The sequence below is a fragment of the Silurus meridionalis genome, chromosome 1 (genome assembly GCF_014805685.1).
Source record: "Silurus meridionalis isolate SWU-2019-XX chromosome 1, ASM1480568v1, whole genome shotgun sequence".
NCBI lineage: Eukaryota > Metazoa > Chordata > Actinopteri > Siluriformes > Siluridae > Silurus > Silurus meridionalis.
This window is the reverse complement of record NC_060884.1, coordinates 707,501-727,500: the sequence shown is the minus strand read 5'-3', so window position 1 is coordinate 727,500 and position 20,000 is coordinate 707,501. Positions and strand designations below refer to the sequence as shown.

At 39.2% G+C, this 20,000-nt stretch overlaps 4 protein-coding genes across 8 annotated transcripts in view; 1 reads left to right on the top strand and 3 right to left on the bottom strand.

The window, feature by feature from the left end:
- LOC124381953 (mitochondrial Rho GTPase 1-A-like) overlaps nucleotides 1–7,471 on the top strand; it is a 23,158-nt gene extending 15,687 nt beyond the window's left edge. For both annotated transcript variants that reach the window (XM_046844069.1, XM_046843988.1), the window contains exon 20: nucleotides 6,555–7,471. In XM_046844069.1, the coding sequence (XP_046700025.1) occupies nucleotides 6,555–6,672 (118 nt within the window). In that variant the 3' untranslated portion in view covers nucleotides 6,673–7,471. The remainder of the gene's footprint in view (nucleotides 1–6,554) is intronic.
- Nucleotides 7,472–7,566: 95 nt separating this feature from the next.
- Nucleotides 7,567–10,627, bottom strand: cd7al (cd7 antigen-like). Its single transcript, XM_046844544.1, has 4 exons — nucleotides 10,456–10,627; nucleotides 9,034–9,387; nucleotides 8,298–8,404; nucleotides 7,567–7,980 (listed from the first exon to the last, which is right to left on the bottom strand). The coding sequence occupies exons 1-4, from the start codon at nucleotides 10,553–10,555 to the stop codon at nucleotides 7,825–7,827; spliced, it is 717 nt and encodes a 238-aa protein (XP_046700500.1). The 5' UTR covers nucleotides 10,556–10,627; the 3' UTR covers nucleotides 7,567–7,824.
- Nucleotides 10,628–12,764: 2,137 nt separating this feature from the next.
- Nucleotides 12,765–18,345, bottom strand: znf207b (zinc finger protein 207, b). Of its 2 annotated transcripts, none has more exons than XR_006925019.1 (10): nucleotides 18,191–18,345; nucleotides 17,108–17,234; nucleotides 16,884–17,022; nucleotides 16,469–16,603; nucleotides 16,130–16,205; nucleotides 15,684–15,754; nucleotides 15,328–15,470; nucleotides 14,542–14,734; nucleotides 14,126–14,270; nucleotides 12,765–13,454 (listed from the first exon to the last, which is right to left on the bottom strand). XR_006925019.1 is itself a non-coding variant. In XM_046844460.1 (10 exons), the coding sequence occupies exons 1-10, from the start codon at nucleotides 18,229–18,231 to the stop codon at nucleotides 13,360–13,362; spliced, it is 1,200 nt and encodes a 399-aa protein (XP_046700416.1). In that variant the 5' UTR covers nucleotides 18,232–18,345; the 3' UTR covers nucleotides 12,765–13,359. The 2 variants fall into 2 exon arrangements, 1 of the variants encoding a protein (XP_046700416.1); XM_046844460.1 differs by having other exon boundaries at nucleotides 14,507–14,734.
- An 830-nt stretch (nucleotides 18,346–19,175) lies between these two features.
- rhbdl3 (rhomboid, veinlet-like 3 (Drosophila)) overlaps nucleotides 19,176–20,000 on the bottom strand; it is a 20,459-nt gene continuing 19,634 nt past the window's right edge. For all 3 annotated transcript variants that reach the window (XM_046844194.1, XM_046844265.1, XM_046844337.1), the window contains one exon: nucleotides 19,176–20,000. This exon is cut by the window's right edge and continues 1,328 nt beyond it. The gene's annotated coding sequence lies outside the window, so the exon portion shown is untranslated.

Below are 20,000 nucleotides of genomic sequence, written 5' to 3'. Positions count from 1 at the left end.
TTTGTGTGTGTGTGTGTGTGTGTGTGTATAAAGTGTGTGTGTTGTGTATAGTGTGTTGTATAAAAATCTTTGTGAATTAAGTTTGTGCATGTATTGTTTTTGTGTGTGTGTGTGTGTGTGTGTGTATAAAGTGTGTGTTGTGTATAGTGTGTTGTATAAAAATGTTTGTGAATTAAGTTTGTGCGTGTGTGTGTGTGTGTGTGCGTGTGTGTGTATTAAGTGTGTTTTGTGTGTGTGTGTGTGTGTGTGTGTGTGTGTGTGTGTGTGTAAAGTATGTGTGTAAAGTATGTGTGTATGTGTCTGTATAAAGTGTGTGTGTTGTGTACAGTGTCTGGAGGTCAGAGGTCAGTAATTCTTCTCTACTGGACTAAACACTATCAGACGCTCTGACCTACATTTACACCATAAACTCTAAAATTAAAATTATTTTAAAGGGCACGAATTTTTTTTCTTTCTTTACTTAGATATAAAATAAATAAATAAACTCCAGATAAAAATATTTTTAATCAGTAAACTTTTGTTTTATTTCTGCGCCAAGTCTCAAATTAAACACCAAATCCGCCATGTTTTACACAATTTACCCTCTGGGGGGCGTTTTGTGGGTTTTTCCCCACAATGAACAGGAAGGAGAAGTTTTGACCCTCTACCATCATGATCTAAGAGAAAACAGTGGTCTCTTAACTATAGAAAAGCCAAGAGTCCAATAAGCAAAGCCTTGTTTGTCACCCCTCTGATAGTGTAGTGGTTTAGTGATGCGGCCTCTGCTATCTGACTCACCCGGTTCAATTCCTACCCCTTAGATTTCCTTTAAATTGTTTAAAAAGTTTTATAAAAGAACCTAAAAAGGTCCTAAAAATCAGGTTCTTGCAGGAGATCCTGTGGCTCAATTGGAAGAGCTTTACCTCTGGGTTGAGAGGTTGCTGGTTCAAACCCCGGCCAGGACTCAAAGTTAAGAGTGCAGAAGGTTCCGGTGACCATAGTGATGAAGGTGTCAGAAATGGCTGCGTGGAAGGTCGGATGTGGACGGTTTCAGAGGGCATATCCTGAACCAGGGGGGCAATAATCAGGCGTCTGCCCCCCTGGCGTCTGAGAAGCTGAAAACAGGGGGTTATGAAGCAAAAACATCCAAAAAAGTTTCGACATAGGCTCCAGGCATAAAATTTATTTAATAACCTTTTCTCCTCCCCTAAATGCAAAACTCTCAGCATCAGTTTATTTATTATTAATTTTTTTTATTTTTCCTGAGGCTGTAACCCAGCAGGCCTTCATAGTCACCCACTCCACTGTTCACCACACACTCATTTCCACACAACTTACCCAATGTGGAGACAAGCCAGATTTGAACCAGCAACCTCTGAGCTCAGCAGCATGGCTTTTACCACAAAGCCATCAAGTCCCACAACTCACCTTCTTTTTTTGGGGGGTTTATCCTTCGTTTCGTGCTTCAAATCAAGAAATTCAGACCAGAAAGAAACACAGAAAGCAGGATTCAAACCCTGAACCCCACCAACAGCAAAATACCAGTCTTAACCCACTGAACCATCAGGAAGGACACACTGAGAAGCTTGTTTAGAGCAGGTCTATCTTTCTTTTTAACCCATCAAAACAAGAATATGAAGATGTAGGAATCAGGAATTTAACCTACCTCATGACTAGCAGACAGAAAGCCAGGTTTGAACCCTGAGCACCAACATTAGCAAAGTACCAGCCTTAACCCACTAAACCATCAGGAAAAAACAGGATGGGAAGCTTGATTAGAGCAGGTCTATCTTTCTTTTCAAACCATCAACACAAGAATTTAACGCTAAAGAAAGATGTAGGAAGCGAATACAGATGTAAGTAGCACAAGTTAAACCCACATTGTAAATAGCAGGATTCGAACCCTGAACCCCACCAAAAGCACAACACCTGATTTAACCCACTGGACCATCAGAGAAGACAGGCCAGGAAGTTTGTTTAGAGCAGGTCTATCTACCTTTAAACCATCAACACGAGAATATAAAGCTAAAGAAAGATTTAGGAAGCAGGAACATAACCGACATCGCAACTAGCAGGATTCAAACCCTGATCCTCACCATCAGCGAGTCACCAGCCTTAACTCACTGAACCATGGAAGAGATCAGACTGGGAAGCATGTTTAGATGAGGCACAAGCCTTAAACCACTGAGCGACCACAGAAGTGCTTTTTTTGGTGGGGTTATCTTTCATTAAAGACCAGGAAATCAAGAAATTAATCCAACACAGAATTAAAATGTTTTCAGAGGGGACAAGGTCCAGAAGTTTTATTTACCAACACAGCAACCACCAGCTCGAGCAGGAATCAAACTCTCAAACTCATCCTCGTGGGGACCCTGACATTAACCCACTAGGCTATTACATCCATCCATCCATCTATCTATCTATCTATCTATCTATCTATCTATCTATCTATCTATCTATCTATGATGTGAGGTTCAGTTAACAGCTAAAACAGGTAGCAGTAATAACTACTTTTTACTTCAGTACATGTCTGAGCCAAAACTTCTTTACTTTCACTTGAGTAAAAAAGTATAATCAGTACTTCAACTTTTACCCGAGTATTTTAAAACATGAGGATCTGTACTTCTACTTAAGTAAAGGATGTGTGTACTTTTGCCACCTCTGCTTTTCAATCTGCCATCAGGAATGTAACTATCGGTCGTGTATATGAGGTTGAGGGTGTGGGCTGCACACCAGTGATGTGGAGGAAGAACCTTTCACTGTCATCTCATAAAACATCGTGCAATTCCGTAAATATAAATAAAACGTTTTCTATATTTCTGTCTCCATTTCCATATATTCAACATTACACACACACACACACACACACACACACACACACACACACATCTGTAGTGCTGTGCTTTGCATGCAGATGTTTTTTTTTTGCAGTTAACAGGAGTTTTTCACCAACACATAATCTACACTTAACCATTATTCCTTTCTCCTTTTCCTCCACTATTTCACTATAATAAGAACACTTCCATCACAGTGATGTAATGCTCTGCCTGTCATCTCCGCTTCTGACCAGCTTCTGTTCCCGCGGCTCGCACGTATGAGTGCGCGATTCTACGTCACTACGTTCATTTTAATTCAGTATAAATTTTTTTATGCAACATAATTTAACTGAAAAGTAACTCACATTACTTTTTAAAAAGTAACTCAGATATTAATGTGTACATTTATAAAGTAACGCGCTACTTTACTCGTTACTCCAGAAAAGTCATATTATTACGTAACGCACGTTACTTGTAACGCGTGACCCCCAACACTGGTGAGGAGGTCGTCCAACCCTGAAGCTAGCGAGCGTGTCTCAGCCCGAGAAAGGGTTTGTTCTTCACTTCCAGACCAGTGAATACGAGCAGTACCACTGGATTACAGCCTAAAGTGTGTGTGTATGTATAGTGTGTGTATAAAGTGTGTGTGTGTGTGTGTGTGTGTGTGTGTGTGTGTGTGTGTGTGTATTGTGGGTGTAAAGTATGTGTTGTATATTATACAATGTGTGTATAAAGTGTGTTGAGTATAGTGTGTGTGTATGTGTGTGTGTGTGTGTGTGTGTGTATTGTGGGTGTAAAGTATGTGTTGTATATACAATGTGTGTATAAAGTGTGTTGAGTATAGTGTGTGTGTGTGTGTGCGTGTGTGTGTGTGTGTGTGTGTATTATGGTGTAAAGTATGTTGTATATACAATGTGTGTGTATAAAGTGTGTTGAGTATATTTGTGTGTGTGTGTGTGTGTGTGTGTGTGTGTGTGTAAAGGTAAGAGACTGAAAGTGATTTTTCTCGTCTGAAGTGGAACATCTTCTGTTCTCTTTATTTATTTTGATCAAATTCTAAATGTAATTACTGTCACGTGTGACACCTTTTACTGTGTGTGTGTGTGTGTGTGTGTGTGTGTGTGTGTGTGTGTTTCTCTTCCTCTTTCCTCTTTCACGTTTCATCACTGATTTCACACATCTGGGTTTTACACAGCTTCCTGCTGTCCGTGTGTGTGTGTGTGTGTGTGTGTATGTCTGTGTTGTGAGGCAATAATTGTATAATATTATTACAGAGTTAATTGTTTCCTTCTCTCTCTTTTCCCTTTTCTCGCTTTCTTTTTGTCCCCTCTCCCCCTCTCTTTTTCTCCCTCTGCTGCTTTCTTTTCCATCTTAATCTCTCAGTTTATCTCTTTTTTCTCTCTCCCTGTCTATTTCTCTTTCCATCTGGTTATCTCTCTCTCTCTCTCTCTCTCTCTCTCTCTCTCTCTCTCTCTCTCTCTCTCTCTCTCTCTCTCTCTCTCTCTCTCTCTCTCTCTGCACATGCAGGTGTAGAGCATGATTGCCACGTTGCAATTTCTGCAATTATTTTCCGTAAAACATCTCAGAACAATCTACCGTGCGCGTGTGTGTGTGTGTGTGTGTGTGTGTGTGTGTGTGGAGGAGTGTGTTAGCGATTGGAAATGTGGTGGGACATCAGAACATTGATAAAGATAATCTTGATAAAGTGACTAAACTGATCCAGAAATGAATTGTTGTTATAATGAGTGTGTCCTGGTTTCTCCCCTCAGTTCTGCTGAATAATCATGTTGTTGAATTTCCCTCCTTTTATCAGAGATGAGGTAATAGTAAAGAACTGTCTCTGTACGGGCGACTCGTCTCCCCCGTGAAGAAAACCCCCCTCGGCTGTAAGTCCCCACTTGGTGTCTTTCAGGAGAATAATTTTTTCTGAATGAAGGTCTTGATGAACTTCAGCTACAACTATTTAGTTTCCACGGATTCAGAAGTATTAAATGTGGTCAGTTTGGGCATCTTGTTCGCGCCTGTCCTGAAAGACAGAGGGTCTCCAAGCGACTGGGGCAGGAAGCAGCTGAACCTGCTGGAGTCGTTCCCCCTGTGGCTTCATCTCAGCCTGCTGCTGAAATCCCTGTAACTGCTGCTACACCAGGGCCTAGGGAGTGTGAGACCCAAGCTCACGCTGTAGATCAGAGGTCCACTAGTGGCAGACCCACCCCAAAGAAGCCCTACTCGGCCGAACCGGACCGGGAGAAGCCGAGTGAAACTGACAAAGTCCCAGTGGACTCTGGAGCAGTGCTGGAGCTGCCTGCGCTGGCAGAGGCAGGCACAGGGGTGCAGAGCTGTCACCAGGAGACACCAGACACTACACCAGTGCAGGGGGACGGGGGAGACGTGGAGATGAACAAAGAGGAAGAAGCGAGCTAGAGGACAGGGGAAAAAACAAGCCTGTAACGAGTTACAGGCAGATGAAGCTGAATCAGACAGTGATGTCCGATTCCGTTTTTAATCAGGAATCTCAGGAGGAAGCACTAAATGTTACTGCTGATGACATCAAAGATTTTTTAAGAACCACCAAGTAGCAAAAAAAATATATCAGTTGAAGATTTTTTCCCAGACCGTAAACAATTTGTTTTACGATGTAAAGAATTTTAGATTAGAGGGTTCCTTCACTGAGCAGGAAATATTCTATATAATAATCTGATTTTAATCTGCAGCACTGCAGAGTTTTTATTTTGGGAGGGGATTTTAATTGTACAGCAAAAAATACAGACAGAAATCATGCAGAACCTCATGCAGCTTCTCGTAAGCATCTGTGGGAGTTGGTGGAGAACCCACAATCTCTGTGACATATGGAGAAATCTAAATAAGAAACAGAGACAGTAGACGTGAGCCCACAGTACAGACAACACGCTCTCCCTGGACAGATTAGATCACTTTATTGTTTTAAGCATCAACTGACTTATTTTACAGAATGTTTTATTTTTCCTGTAGGCATCTCAGACCACTGCATGGTCCAGTGCACCATCAGGCAAAAGAATATAAAACCTAAGAGCAGCTGCTGGTGTTTTAACGCCGCACTTTTAGAAGATGCTAATTAAATTTTTTTTATGTAATTGTTTTAAACTGGAGAAGGAGCTTTTAACTCCTACAGCAGTGGTGCGATTTCACTGAAGAACAAATCATTTTGAATCTAGCTCTGGAGATAGCTATGGTGGAACTCCAGCTTTTGGAGGCCACAGGAAATCGAGGGCATACTGAAGCCCTCAAAAATAAAAAGGCCAAAATGAACGACCTGTTGGACACTACAGGGGGCGCTGGTCTGCTTACGCTTTTAAAGCGTCACTAAGATGAATTCTCCTGAAGTTCTTCTTCAGTTTAGAACAAAAGAATGGACAGAGTAGATTGATGCATGCTGTGTGAACAGAATCAGGGGATCTCAGCCTTTACTCGAAGCTGTATAGCAGTGAGAGAAACTCTGACTGTGATGCAACAGAATCTTCTCCTGCTTCATAAAATGGAGGATTGTGGTTGATTTGAATGTGTACGAGTTGATTTGAGTGTGTGTGAGAGCTGAAGATGTTTGAGGATGTGTGGTGCTGTAATGAAGATCTGTGTTCAGTGAAGGAGGAAAAATTGCACTTTACACGAGAACTAATTAATCACACACACACACGCACACGCACACGCACACACACACACACAACCTCCCTCAACCTTTAACTGTCATTATCTGATCTCCCCCTCTCTCTCTCTCTCTCACAGGGTTGTTCCTCAGGTGGATGTTTGTGGACCGTTGTTGTTGTTGAAGGTCGGTTGTGGTGCAGCGTTACTCGCTCTACTGGGCTTCAGTGTGCACCGAGTGCTAAATAAACCCCGGTGATACACACATACACACACACACACACGACTGAGTTACTCTTTGAGATAAAGTTGTGAAGGTGATGAGGATTAAAGCGTTTTATCCTCTGAATGCATAAGTTTTTGTTTTTAACAAATAAATAAATACAAAATAAAACATACATTAATTAATTCCTTCTGCTGAAGAAACACATTTCATTTTCATGAATGAATTTAGTTTTATTAAATCAGCACAAAAACTTTACAGTTTAAAAATTAAACAACAATAAAAAAATACAATAAATATTAAAGCAGTTTGTAATAAAATGTATTTTTTTCTGTAATTTTACAGAATAATCACAAACTCAAATTCTCACCACAATTCCTGCCGAGACACGTCACAAATCTAAACTCAAATCTAAACTCAAATCTAAACTCAAATCTAAACTCAAATCTAAACCTTAATAAAATATAAAACTTAGTAAAAAAGTAATAAAAGCAGTTTGTTTAACTGAATGAATTGAAAGAAACAGGTGAAATAAAGTGCAAACCCCAGATCTGAAACAAAGACACACACACACACACACACACACACACACACACACACACACACACACACACTCGTGGTTCACTCACATGGGTGTGACTTTCCGCATGTGTCCTGTTTATTTCATCACCCCTGAAATTTGTTTTCGAGTCTGAACTCTTTCTTCACAGCAGAAAAGCAAAATTCTGACAAAACTCACTTTAAAACTATTTTTTATATATAAAACATTTAATATTAAAACTGGGAATAATGAAAACTTATAAAGAAAAATATTCAAAATGTAAAACAAAAAAATTATACTAAATAATGTAAAATACAAATAAAAAAAATTAAAAATAAAAAAATAAAAAGGAATAAAAGGTTTTTGCATGATTAATGCTTTTATTATCTTTTTTTAATAGGGTTTATTTTTTAGTAATAATTATTTTGCTGTAAGCTGCAGTATAAAAACAATATTATCTGTTAAATTGTTAATTTTATGAATAATAATAACAGTAATAAAAGAATAATTTACTGTCCTGGTGAAAGATAATTCTAGAGATTCTCGCTGGAACTCGAAGTGTCTCTCTGAGGGATCAGACGTGAAACATCACCGTGACGAAGAGCAGGAGGAGGATGAGAGGATGAAAGAAGGTCAGAGGTCGCACCTCAGTTAATGTATGGATTCTCTTTCCTCGGTCGAACGTAAAGAGACGAGTCTTCATCCTGCACATGAGAATTCCTCTTCTGTCTCACACCGTTCATCTCCTCGTAGATCGCAACCGGGGGCTGAGACTTCACCTGTCCTCCACTACCCTGCTTCAGCTGGGGGGGGGAACCAGAGAGACAGACAGGTATAAGGAGAGTAATGAAGAGAGAGAAGAATGGAGGCAGAGAGAGAGAGAGAGAGAGAGAGAGAGAGAGAGAGGAAGTAAGGCTATTAGGGAGTGGTTCACACAGTCTCTTAGAAGGTGTAAATAAATCAACGGCCTCCTCAAACCACAACGGATACACACACACACACACACACACACAGAGTTTCCTGGGTGAGATTTACACGTCAGTGATACAGATCTAACAGTGGAAAATAAACGATTAGAAAATAGGTGACACACACACACACACACACACACACTACTCACACAGTGCACTGCAGAGAGGATGAGGATGATGAAGATGAGCAGTCCTGCTGCCGCAGACAATGAGAAGATTAACGGTTTGTAACTGCTGCAGCTACACACTTCTATATCTACACACACACACACACACACACACACACAAAATATTGTGATTAGGACACTGCATCACAACATCATACAGGACTATGGATGCTTTTTACTTACATGTGTGTGTGTGTGTGTGTGTGTGTGTGTGTGTGTGTGTGTGTGTGTGTGTACCGGCAGTAGAGTGTAACGGTTTTGGAAGGAACCAGTAACAGAGTGAAGCTGAAAATGCAGAGTGATCTTTTTTTTTACTGTCCTGCAGAATTAAAACCCTGTGATGGAGTCAAAGTTCTCTCACACACACACACACACACACACACACACACACACTGGACACATCGCAGCGGTTTCTTTTTAGCAAGTTCGTGGTTTACAGCCCTGTTGTACTTTTCTGCAGAAATTGTGCTTGTTTTCACACACACTTGCAAACGAACTTGGGGCGTCTGGAGTGATGATTAAAGGGGCGGGGCATCAAAATATTCAGAATGTAGAAGGAGCTGGTTTGAGGTATGTTTCTATAAACTCCATGGTCAGTGGATTTGAGCGAATGAAGTAGCATGGGCAAACTAAGCAAGCAACCTTGAACTCAGATCCAGTGTGTGTGTGTGTGTGTGTGTGTGTGTGTGTGTGTGTGTTGTGAGAACATTGAACTTACGGTAATCCTCGACGTACAGGACAATCTTGTTCCTCCCTGAGCGGTTCTCGAAGCCGCTGGACGTCTCGTAGTGGAACGTGCAGACGTACAGGTCGGTGTCGGAGCCCCGCAGCTGCTCGATGCTCACGTTCACGTGACGTTTCTCACTGGTTCGGTCTGAGATCCGACCCTGAAACGTGGCGTCTTTAACACTGGGTTTCAACGTGTCGAAGTTGTGATAAAGCACTTGTTCTTTTCTGATCCATTCCCGAGAGAGAGAGAAAGAGAATGGCATGCTGGAGTCTTCATAAGGAATGCAGGAGAACTCGATGGAGGAGTTGCGATGTGAGTAGAGATACTGCACATCACCCAGAGCTGGAGAGAAGAACACAGATCATCAGGAGGAGTTCGCTCTGGAGCTACAGGGTTCTTGCAGAACCTTACAGTCTCAAGGTCTTTCCTTAAGCCCCGCCCACATTCTGTTCTAATCTCATTTCATTTTGACATATTAACATTGATATACTCAAAAGTATGTGCACCCCTGATCATCACACCATTCTGAACCCCTTTCATTCATCCAAACCTCCTGGAGAAAAGAACAGAGAAGAAGGAGATATGGACAGAGAGAGAGGTGATCAGTAAATCCTAATCTGTGTAATAAACACCCTGATCTTCACCAGTGTTTCATCTCATTCTGTTTATATACACTACACTATTATAACACACACACACACACACACACACACACACACACACACACACACATATTTAGACAGGATTCTTTATTTAATCCTGAATTCACAGAACTGCAGAAACTCAGTGCACTGAGGAGGAACTTCAGGAGGAACAGGGGGCCTTCAAACCCACCTGATAATAAATCAATAAATAAACCAAAATTATACTAATAATAGTAATAATATAATAATAATAATTATTATTATTATTATTATAACAATTTAAATGCGTTTCTTTACTTATTTTTTTTCTTTCTAATAATCTGAGATCATAAATCAGACAAAAACAATAAATAAACAAAAACAATAAATAAACAAAAACAAGTTTTTTTCTGAACACTGCAATAAATATAATAATGAGTCGTAACACTTATTACGATTCTGAGTGACTTTGTTACACATAATGCGTTAATAACTTGTGTGTGTGTGTGTGTGTGTGTGTGTGTGTGTGTGTGTGTGTGCTCTCCTGTAATAAACACACACTGAGACTCCGACACGCGGAATCACTCGAGTGTTCGTGGGAAAACACCAAGTACTGCTGCATAACGGCTTTTTGACACGCATCATGTGTAGATCACACACACACACACACACACACACACACACACACGCACGCACGCACGCGACACACGCACACAGAACAGCAATGTGTGTATTATACTATAATATTCTCTTTCTTTATAAATATATAATGAATGTATAAAGTTACCTGAGGATAAACAGAAGGCGAGAATGCAGACAGAAACTCTCCAACACTTCAGCAGATACTTCTCCATCATCATCATCATCATCACCACCATCACCATCATCTCCTCTCTGACTTTCTCACCCGAGGGACTAGAAAACGACTGTCTGCAGAAAGGGGTTGTAAGATGTGTGTGTGTGTGTGTGTGTGTTAGGGGCAGGAACAGGAAATCCTGCTGCGGCAAAAAAAAAAATGCTTTTTTTTTTTTTAGAAATTAAAAAGAAAATTGTTAAAAATCATGTGCTGGTGTTTAAAACAAATAAAAGCAATAAATAAAATACATAAAAATAAAAACAAAAAAAATACAATTAAGTGAATGTGTGAGTTCATGGTTCCTGAAGCTTATCACACACACACACACACACACACACACACACACACACACACACACACACACACATTTTCCCCCCTGATAGTTTGTCCCAGGGATAAAAATAGAAAGGTTTTTACCTGTCAGATGATTTTTTTGTTTCCTGTCTCAAAAAAAAGAAGAAAAAAGTGAAAACAAATTTTCCTCAAGAAATAAAGAGAAAAGGAGAAGTTCATAACAAAACGTTGGCTTTTTTTTAACAGAGAAATGACAGTTGAAGACTGAAGTCACGCAAAAAAACTGCAGAATGGAAAGAAATGTTCCAGAATTTAATCAAATAATTCATTCTCTTTGTGACTTATGAAAAGCTGCTTGTCTTTTATTGGTAAAAAAAAAAGATCAATTCCGCTTCATGAGCATCCACTTGTTCCCCACAGTCACAAAATAAATAAAACGTTCATTAAATCGTTCCTTTGATTTATTTTCCTGCTTCTTTTATTCACTTTATTTCATGAATCCTTACAATTAAACAATTTACTCAATAAATACAGAACCTGTGAAAGATCCTGTAAAAAATCAAACCCACACCAGATGAAGATGTGATCAGATTCCCTCACCCCCACACTCACACATGGAAGTAGAAGTTTAATGGGTTGAGGTTGATTTGGAACAGTGAAGGTTCTAGAAAGTGAAAGAGAACAACATGTCTCTATTCCACACTTCATCAGCATGTAGTTCCGTCTGGACTGTGGCTCATCGGAAGCGACTTCACCGTACAACGAGATGATCTGAAGCTCACATCAGACTCTGAGTTAACACTGTACATGTTATTTAGAGAGCAGACAGACGTCTGGAGTGATATCTATCATGAAACCACCTGCCCAGTCACCACACCTCAATCCTACTGAACTACTCTGAGATGAAGAAGAAAACTCCACCTAGTGAAGAACATCTCTGAGGAGTTTTACAAGAAAGACAGCAAAATTTCATCTGAACGTCTGGAGAAACGAAGTGTCCTGATGCTGAGTGTGAAGCTGCTCTTCAGGCTAATGGAGGATTTCAATTTATTTTATATTTTTTTAATGAAAATAAAGTGGAACATCTGGACATTTATACATTTGTTTAGTCAAATGAAATCTTCATTTGTTTACATTATCGAGTTTTTTTGGAGAAACAAAAGGAACATGCACGTGTTTAATAAACACCACAAACCACTCAGTTTTCACACGTCTACTAAATATTTATTTATATCCAACATCCGATTCAGAAAACTAATGTGACTAATCGAAGGAAGAAAAGTTTTAAAAATTATAGTTTTTAAAACCACTTTAAACTGAGAACATATTTAAAATAAGCATCTAAAATATTAATCTTACAGTAATTTCCAGACTATTAAACACACTCATATATAAGCCACACCCACTGAATTTCACAAAGATTTTTATTTTGAACATAAATAAGCCGCAGGTGTCTACACTGAAACTAATGAACTTTATACAGGCTTTAATGAAAGACAGTGTCTGCGGCCGATTCAGTGGGAGCGCGTCTGATTTAATATAAAGAGTTTCATTGGTTCACCTTAAACCCGTTCGGAAATTTCATTGGTCTAATGTTATGGGTTCAGTTTTTTGTTTTGAAGTTTGTGAAACCGGGAAAAACCCCGGAAAAATCCATAAATTAGCAGCTTCGTTGTTTAAGCCGCGGAGTTCAAAGCGTGGGGAAAAAGTAGCTGCTTATAGTCCGGAAAATACGGTAATATATTTGTTCTTAAACCCCCCCACTGAAAAATTAAACAAATATGATCAATACACAAACTAATGAGTCATTATTACAGCTTTAGAGAAAAAAAACTCTCCATTTCCCAATTACTGAAATGACAAATTTAATAAAATATTTATATTTAAAATCAAAACAAAGAAAAAAAAAAGTGGTAATAATTCTGCCTTAAACACACACACACAAATCCAGGAGAGAAATAGAAGTTTATTACTCCACGTTTCAAAAAAATAAAAAAGAACCGAACATACAGCTATAAACTGTTCACACACACACACACACACACACACACACTAGACATATGCTGGGGAAAAAAAATCAGATTGGAATGTTAAACAATAATAAAAAATAAAAAAAAAGTTTAATTTTAATTAATAGAAAAAGAAAGCACTAGTGTGTGTGTGTGTGTGTGTACGAGAATGTGGTGTGTGTAAAGATATAGAAGATATAATATGTGAGCTGATTATCAGCACATGTCTACACTCACAACACAAACACACACACACACACACACACACACACACACGTGCTGCTGCTGTAAAAGCTGCACGCTGATCAACACACACAGTGAACTGATAAACATCTGATTAGGACTCTAACAGGTTTGTACACAACGAGGGAGAAAAAAAAACAACCACAATCAGTTGTGTGTGTGTGTGTGTGTGTGTGTGTGTGTGTGAGAGAGAGTGCGTGTCCTGCGTGTTGTCACGAGTCTCTCGTCTGCATGTTTCTTTGAATCGTCTAAATAAACAGCAGAAAACGAGGCACACCGAGCGGACGGGTCAGAACCGGTTCATGCCCTGGAACTGAGGCACCTGCACCTGACCGTATGCTGGCATATACCCCGGCATTCCCTGAGGGGGCGCGCCGTACTGACCTACACACACACACACACACACACACACACACACACACACACACACACACACACACACTTAATATTCATATACACTTTAACATTTTTACATATGTATTTGAAAAATATAGATATAAACTTAATATAATAAATAATAAATATTCATGTAAAACATTTCAATATGAATAAAAAACAATTTAATGCAAATCAGAACAATAAGAATAATATTTAAATATTATAAAAATTATATATATTTGCTGGTATATTTACAAATAATTATAATGAAATTGTATAGTAATTATTATCACGCTGCAGATTTCAAAGGTTTTATTTAATCTCGTTAAAAGATGTTATTTTGATTACAAATCTTCACACAAACAAACAGGTTGAAATAAAATAATGAAATGATTGCAATGATATTGAGCTTTAAAACAATTAAGTTTTAAAACCAAATTATAATTATTAAAAATATTACAATTATATTTATTAAAAATATTAAATCATTAAAATTGAATGAATTGTTTTGATTATTTGAGGGTGGAAACCCGGTGGCGCTGGGATTTAAACTCACAACGTTTGGATCACTGAGCTGCACCTTCACCAATATATTCTGAATATTAATTGGCATCAGGAATGCTATGTAATGTACCTGTACAGGTGTGAGGTGGGTCTGTGATGTAAGAGCGACTCACCGTGCATGGGGTGTCTAATGAGAGGTTGCTGTGGAGGTATGGAGCCCACCACTACCCCAGAAGGGGGCGCCGCAGCAGCTACAGGCGGCCCAGGACGAGAAGGAATCAACCTCTGATACCTAGGCAGCTGTGCTCGCCTTTCCTCCTGCACCGAGCACAAAACACACACACACACCAATCACACACTGCACACACTAAATACTCTCATTTAGATCCTTATTCAAAATCAAACAAACAATCTCATGTCTACGCTTTCGGGATGAAGCTAAGATTAGAGGTGTAGCATTAACCCGAGCCGGTGTAAAGAGAGAAATCCGGTTTTCATTACTTACTGTCAAATAAAAAGGGGATAAATCAGGAGAGGCGTCTCCGAGCACTTACCAGCGAGATATCCTCATCAGGATGCATCAACTTACTGGTAGCACTGGAGCTGGAGACGACTGCGGGTTTAGCGGACACTGCAGGGGGGTTGGGTTTAGCCGCAGTGCTACTAGCAGGACCGGAGGAGGAGGAAGTGGAGGATGTGGAAGAGGAAGACGTCGCAGGCTGGGTGTAGGCCGGGAACGTTGCTTTGGGAGTATCAGCAGTAGTGAGAACCGGCTGCTGGGCCTGGAGGAACAGCGGGACACACAACGGGGGTGCCAAAACTTTCAAACAATCTTGATGCAGCATTCGTGAACACAATAATCATAATGATTGTTTAATATCGAGTTCTACTGACTACAATTCTGTTCCTTCAGTGTTTAATTCTTTTACAATCAAATATTCTAATTTAAATTCTTAAATGTTATTATTTAAATAAATCGATAATTTATTCATTTTTATTTTAATAATAATAATAATTAACTTAATTGCAAAATAATTTAGCCGTGTAAATGGTAAATATTTTTAACATTTTAACCATAATTTAATTGATTAATTAAATATTAAAGAATTAATAAATAATACGTTAAATACAAATACAGAAATTCTATTAATAAAATATTACATTTTATATATATATATATATATATATATATATATGAACAAACAATTTCATTTAACTAATTAAATATATATTTTTATTTATAAAATTAATAAATGACCTTTTACAGATTTAATTTTTCTGGGTGTTAAATAATTAAATAATTATTTTCCATGCATATACATGTATCTACACACACACACACACACACACACACACACACACACACACACGTTACCTGAGCAGCACTGGGGAAGAGGGGTTTGGAGGCAGTGGGCGGGGCGACGGGTGCGGCTGGGCGGGGTGGAACACCTGGTGCTGTTAGTGAAGGTACCTGAGCCATCGGGGGAATCCCAGGCCGGGGTATGTGAGGGGGCATTCCTGCAAAACACTCGTTTATTACTGCATGTTTCAAAAAAATAAAAAGAAGAAAAACATACAGCTGTAAACTGTTTATATACATACACACACACACACACACACACACACACACACACACACACACACACACACCATTTTCTGCATTATAAATCCTACATGTTATTTATTAGACAAAGCCGGGAATCTTGGACATGTACTGAATTATAAACTGACCAGGGGGCATTCCTGCCATCATGAGGGGCACTCCAGGCCCCGGGGGCATCATTCCTGCCATCTGCATCATTCTGTTAAGAGAAACAAATTTAAAGTGTTATAAATTTTCACAATTACAGAAATGAGTGACAAGTGAAAATCAGTTGAAATCAGTAAAATGTGAACTAAATCATTAAATAAAAATAAATAAAAAAGGTCATTAAAAAACAAAGATTCAAAACTGGATTTTCCAGTGACATTAAAAAAAAAAAGTCTTACACACATCTGAAGGATGGAGTGGAAACGAAAATGGTTCCACACACACACAGCGACGTTAAACACACTGCTCAGTCTTAAACTAATGACTAGTTTAAATTCAGTTCAGTTTTAGATCCAGTGGGACTGTTATTCTGCCCCCTGCTGTTTAGTTTGGTATAACACCACAAATATCAAAACGAGGAATGTACCCAGGTGGCATCCCGGGCATCACTGCAGGCATTCCAGGCATCATTGGAGGAACACCAGGCATCATATGAGGCATACCTACACACACACACACACACACACACACACACACACACACACACACACACACACACACACACACACAGAGAGAGAGAGAGAGAGAGAGAGAGAGAGTTAACACAGCAAAGTCTGCAACTTCCTCCCAAAGAGTATCCATGGCAACACTGCACATCTGTATCTGTACACAATATATTTCACAGGCTGCCTCTGTACTCCAATATCACCCTGTAAAGAGAAAGTTTGTCTGATATTCATATAAAAAAAATGCCCCTCTGACTAACCCGAGTAACCAGCCGGGGGCATGTAGGCGTTCTGCGGCTGGGCAACGGGCGGGGGCTGAAACGGTGCCGGACCGGCTTCGTCTTCATCATCGTCCTCATCAGAGTCATCCTGGTTCTGTTTCTTCTTCTGGCCTTCTGCTTAAAACACAAACACACACACACAGATCATTGATAAAGTCCTAACACGGCTCATTTGCATATGGCAACCGCCACAAAACTCCATATAAGGAAAGAAACTGAAAGCAGGGAGTCCAAAATGAGACAGAAAAAGGACTTGACAATTCTATGTATATAAAAATATAAATCTATATTTAATAAAACAGAACATGTTACAGCTTATGAAATTTACTGAGGGTAAATCTGAATTTTAGATTAATAAAATGCTTCTGGGGGAAATCCCACTCTCATTCCCCACCTTGAGATTTCTGCTCCAGAACTCGTCTCCGCTCCTGCATGTCCTTCTCGGGAATGCCTTCCATGCCGTAGATCTCCAGCTCGATGTCAGTTCGACCAGGTATTGCGTTAGGAACTCCGTCTATCGTCTCCTTGTGCACCTGGAACAAAATTCTCATTGTTTTTCCTCTGCTTGGTTCACATGTTATTTACCCTGTGAGTGGAGCTCAGATGTGCGTCTCAAACCTGCATGCAGTGTATGGCCAGGCCGGGTCCCGTGTACAGCTTTTTGTGACATATGTGACATTTGAAATGTTTGGCTTTCTGATGCTGAATAAGGATCTTCTCATCGTCGAAGTCTCTGTTGCAGTACCTTTGTGTAACCGAATTAAGGTACATAATCGATCACAAAATCAACTACTGAGTAAAAAAGCTTCCATAAGCATTGTACATTTAGAATAAAATAAACAGCAGGAAATCCACTGATGCTTCTGTCCAGGAAAATCCTTCAAACAATACTTACAGGAATTCCAGCTCTTTTGAATGAATCGATTCTTTAGTTGGAGTTAACAATAAGAGCCGATTCTTTTGAATAACAAACGGTTACATCCCAAATCAAATTATTTTTTAAACCGGACAAAGTTGGTAATTCTTTTGTTTGTAAACCTTTTTTAATAGTGTAATTAATAATTTCACGAAATATTACTTCACCTTGCGAGTCGACTCGCAGACTAGAGTCTGAATCAAAGAGTCGACTCAATGGGGACCACCAGAAGACCCCATAACTGGTAATTATTATAAATACAATTAAATCTGACTGGAATAAACTACTGGACACGTGATAAGAGATTACACAGGAAACATTTTGGGAAATTAAAATAAAAATATCAACGCAAAATATCAACGCAAATGCGACCACATGACATCGTGCTAATTGTTTTGTCTTCTTCTGGCTAAGAAATATAACTCAAACCAACTGACGTCACCTAAATAACTTTTAACACGGTTGTTATTTCTGACACAGTTTGTTAAACACCGTTATGTAAACTATTTCGCTATGAACACATTCAAATAACTACACGGAGAACGGCTACATGCTAGCTACGCCTGATTTTAAACGACTTAGCCGCATTAGCTTGAGCTGTATCCCAAAATTAACCGGTGCTTCCTTCTTAGGCGCACTACACAGCGTTGGAAATCGCGGTGAACGCGCCCTATGTAGTGCACTACATGAATGACGGGCCGCCGTTTGGAATACAGCCTAGCTAGCTAAGAAGACATGTCACAAATTTCTTTGTTTTTATATCGCAGAGAACGTTAGAAGGATACCAACACCACGGCTTCAGCTGCTTCTTCTTCTTTCTTCCCATTTTTCTTTTCAAAAACTAAAAATAAACGAATTCACACTATAAAAAAACTACTATCCACCACTCTGCTGTGGAATAAAATGGCGCGATGCTCTGTAGACTACCTCACAATAAGCTTCCGATGTTTGTACTGCGCATGCGCAACGGCGTCTCGGTTAAAAACAGCAGAGGGCGCTATTGGACAGTTTCATTAAAAAAAATTGATATATATTAATATTTAGTTTAAGGAAAAAAATGTATTTTAATAAAGCAAACAGAAACTTAACTTTTTTTTTTTATGTTTACATTTGTCGTAATCTTAGCCAGCTAGTCAGGTTCTCCCACAATAAGAATCGCACAACACCTTTATTTCGTCATAAAACTGTTTAATGATTTTCAGATTTACATACCAAAGCTACAAAATTTGCACGTTAAAATAATCTCCAGTGAGCTCTGCGTTAGAGCTACAAACATTAGCCTTTAGCGCAACACATCCGACTGCAGTAATACAAAAAAATAGCTTCAGGATTTATGTTATAAAATGAAAATGCTGGATTTGTGTAGAGAAAAGAGAGACGGCGATGTGGAAGAGGCTCCGGACTCGCCCTCGCCATACGTTAAACACTTATTAGCTGTTAGCGCTGTCTATCTGTACAACACTGTTAGGGTCTGATCTGATCTGAGATCAGTCTGATCGGCTGCCGTGATGAATGTTTGTGCATAGACCATAAAACCGTCTGATCTGAGCACAGTCGCTGAACTCGATCAGCAGCTAGCGGGTCAAGCGTGAGTGTTAGCTGATCTTAGCTAAGCTAAAGGAAAAGCTAACGATGATGTCAGATCTGATCTCAATTTCTGATCCAATGACAGGTTTTTTATTTTGGGTGAATTTGAACACCAGGATCATAATGTTAGCTTGCAGCTAAAATATCGGCCTACGCCTAATGGAAACATTCAGTTCATGTGTACACTAGCACCGTCTATAGATCACACACACTCACACACACACACACACACACACACACACACACACACACAGATCGATCAGTCCAGTGTCAGACACACAGCTACATTTATAAATACACCTCAATTTCACACCAGGTTACATTTTACACTGAAATATTTCGTAGTGAATCCAGTGTAATGCTGCTAATTAGCATTAATAGCACAGATTTCTTTTAAACTTGCATCAGTCTGTCCAACAAACGAGTCTGAATTCCTGGCTAAAAAATCCCGCTCTTTCTTGTCATGTTGCACAGGCTAACACACCTGCTAACACACACGTTTATATTTATACGAGAACGAAGGAAAGCTGAGCGAAATCCGGAGCAGCTCTGATCATAGGACAGTTTCGTTTTTTTTAACATCGGAAATCAGACAGCGTCAAGCTGTACGCTAATTAGCCAAGATGCTAACACTTTCAAATTATAGCAGAACATGCTAATGTTGCTAACAGTGAATAAAGGATAATATATTTAGGCTAGTTAGCTTGGTGAACTGACTACGCTAATCATAATATGGATTCTGATGATTTAATAAATTTGTGAATACGATAACATACAAACAAATAACATCATGGGTTTGGTTTTATTTCCAAAAAAAAGAATTTGGAAAACTTTGCGTAGCTCGCGAGTACTAATGTAGTATTCAACTCATATTTCCCTCTCGGGAGCTTATTGTTTTTTTTTTAATAAAGTTTTTAAAAAATCTAAATTTCATTATACATCATACCCCAAACGTTACCATTAGCTTACGTTACAATTTATACCTATTAGTAGAATAATTTCTATTCG

Bases quoted from the DNA above. Each gene is read 5' to 3' on its own strand.
- cd7al (XM_046844544.1), bottom strand. From the start codon at position 10,555: ATGATGGTGATGGTGGTGATGATGATGATGATGATGGAGAAGTATCTG. The intron at 9,388-10,455 runs GTAACTTTATAC...TCTTCTCTCCAG, and splicing joins CGCCTTCTGTTTATCCTCAG to CTCTGGGTGATGTGCAGTAT. The intron at 8,405-9,033 runs GTAAGTTCAATG...GTGTGTGTGTAG, and splicing joins CCTGTACGTCGAGGATTACC to ATATAGAAGTGTGTAGCTGC.
- znf207b (XM_046844460.1), bottom strand. From the start codon at position 18,231: ATGGGAAGAAAGAAGAAGAAGCAGCTGAAGCCGTGGTGTTG. The intron at 17,235-18,190 runs GTATCCTTCTAA...GGTTACACAAAG, and splicing joins CAGCTGAAGCCGTGGTGTTG to GTACTGCAACAGAGACTTCG. The intron at 17,023-17,107 runs GTTTGAGACGCA...ATTTTGTTCCAG, and splicing joins TGGCCATACACTGCATGCAG to GTGCACAAGGAGACGATAGA.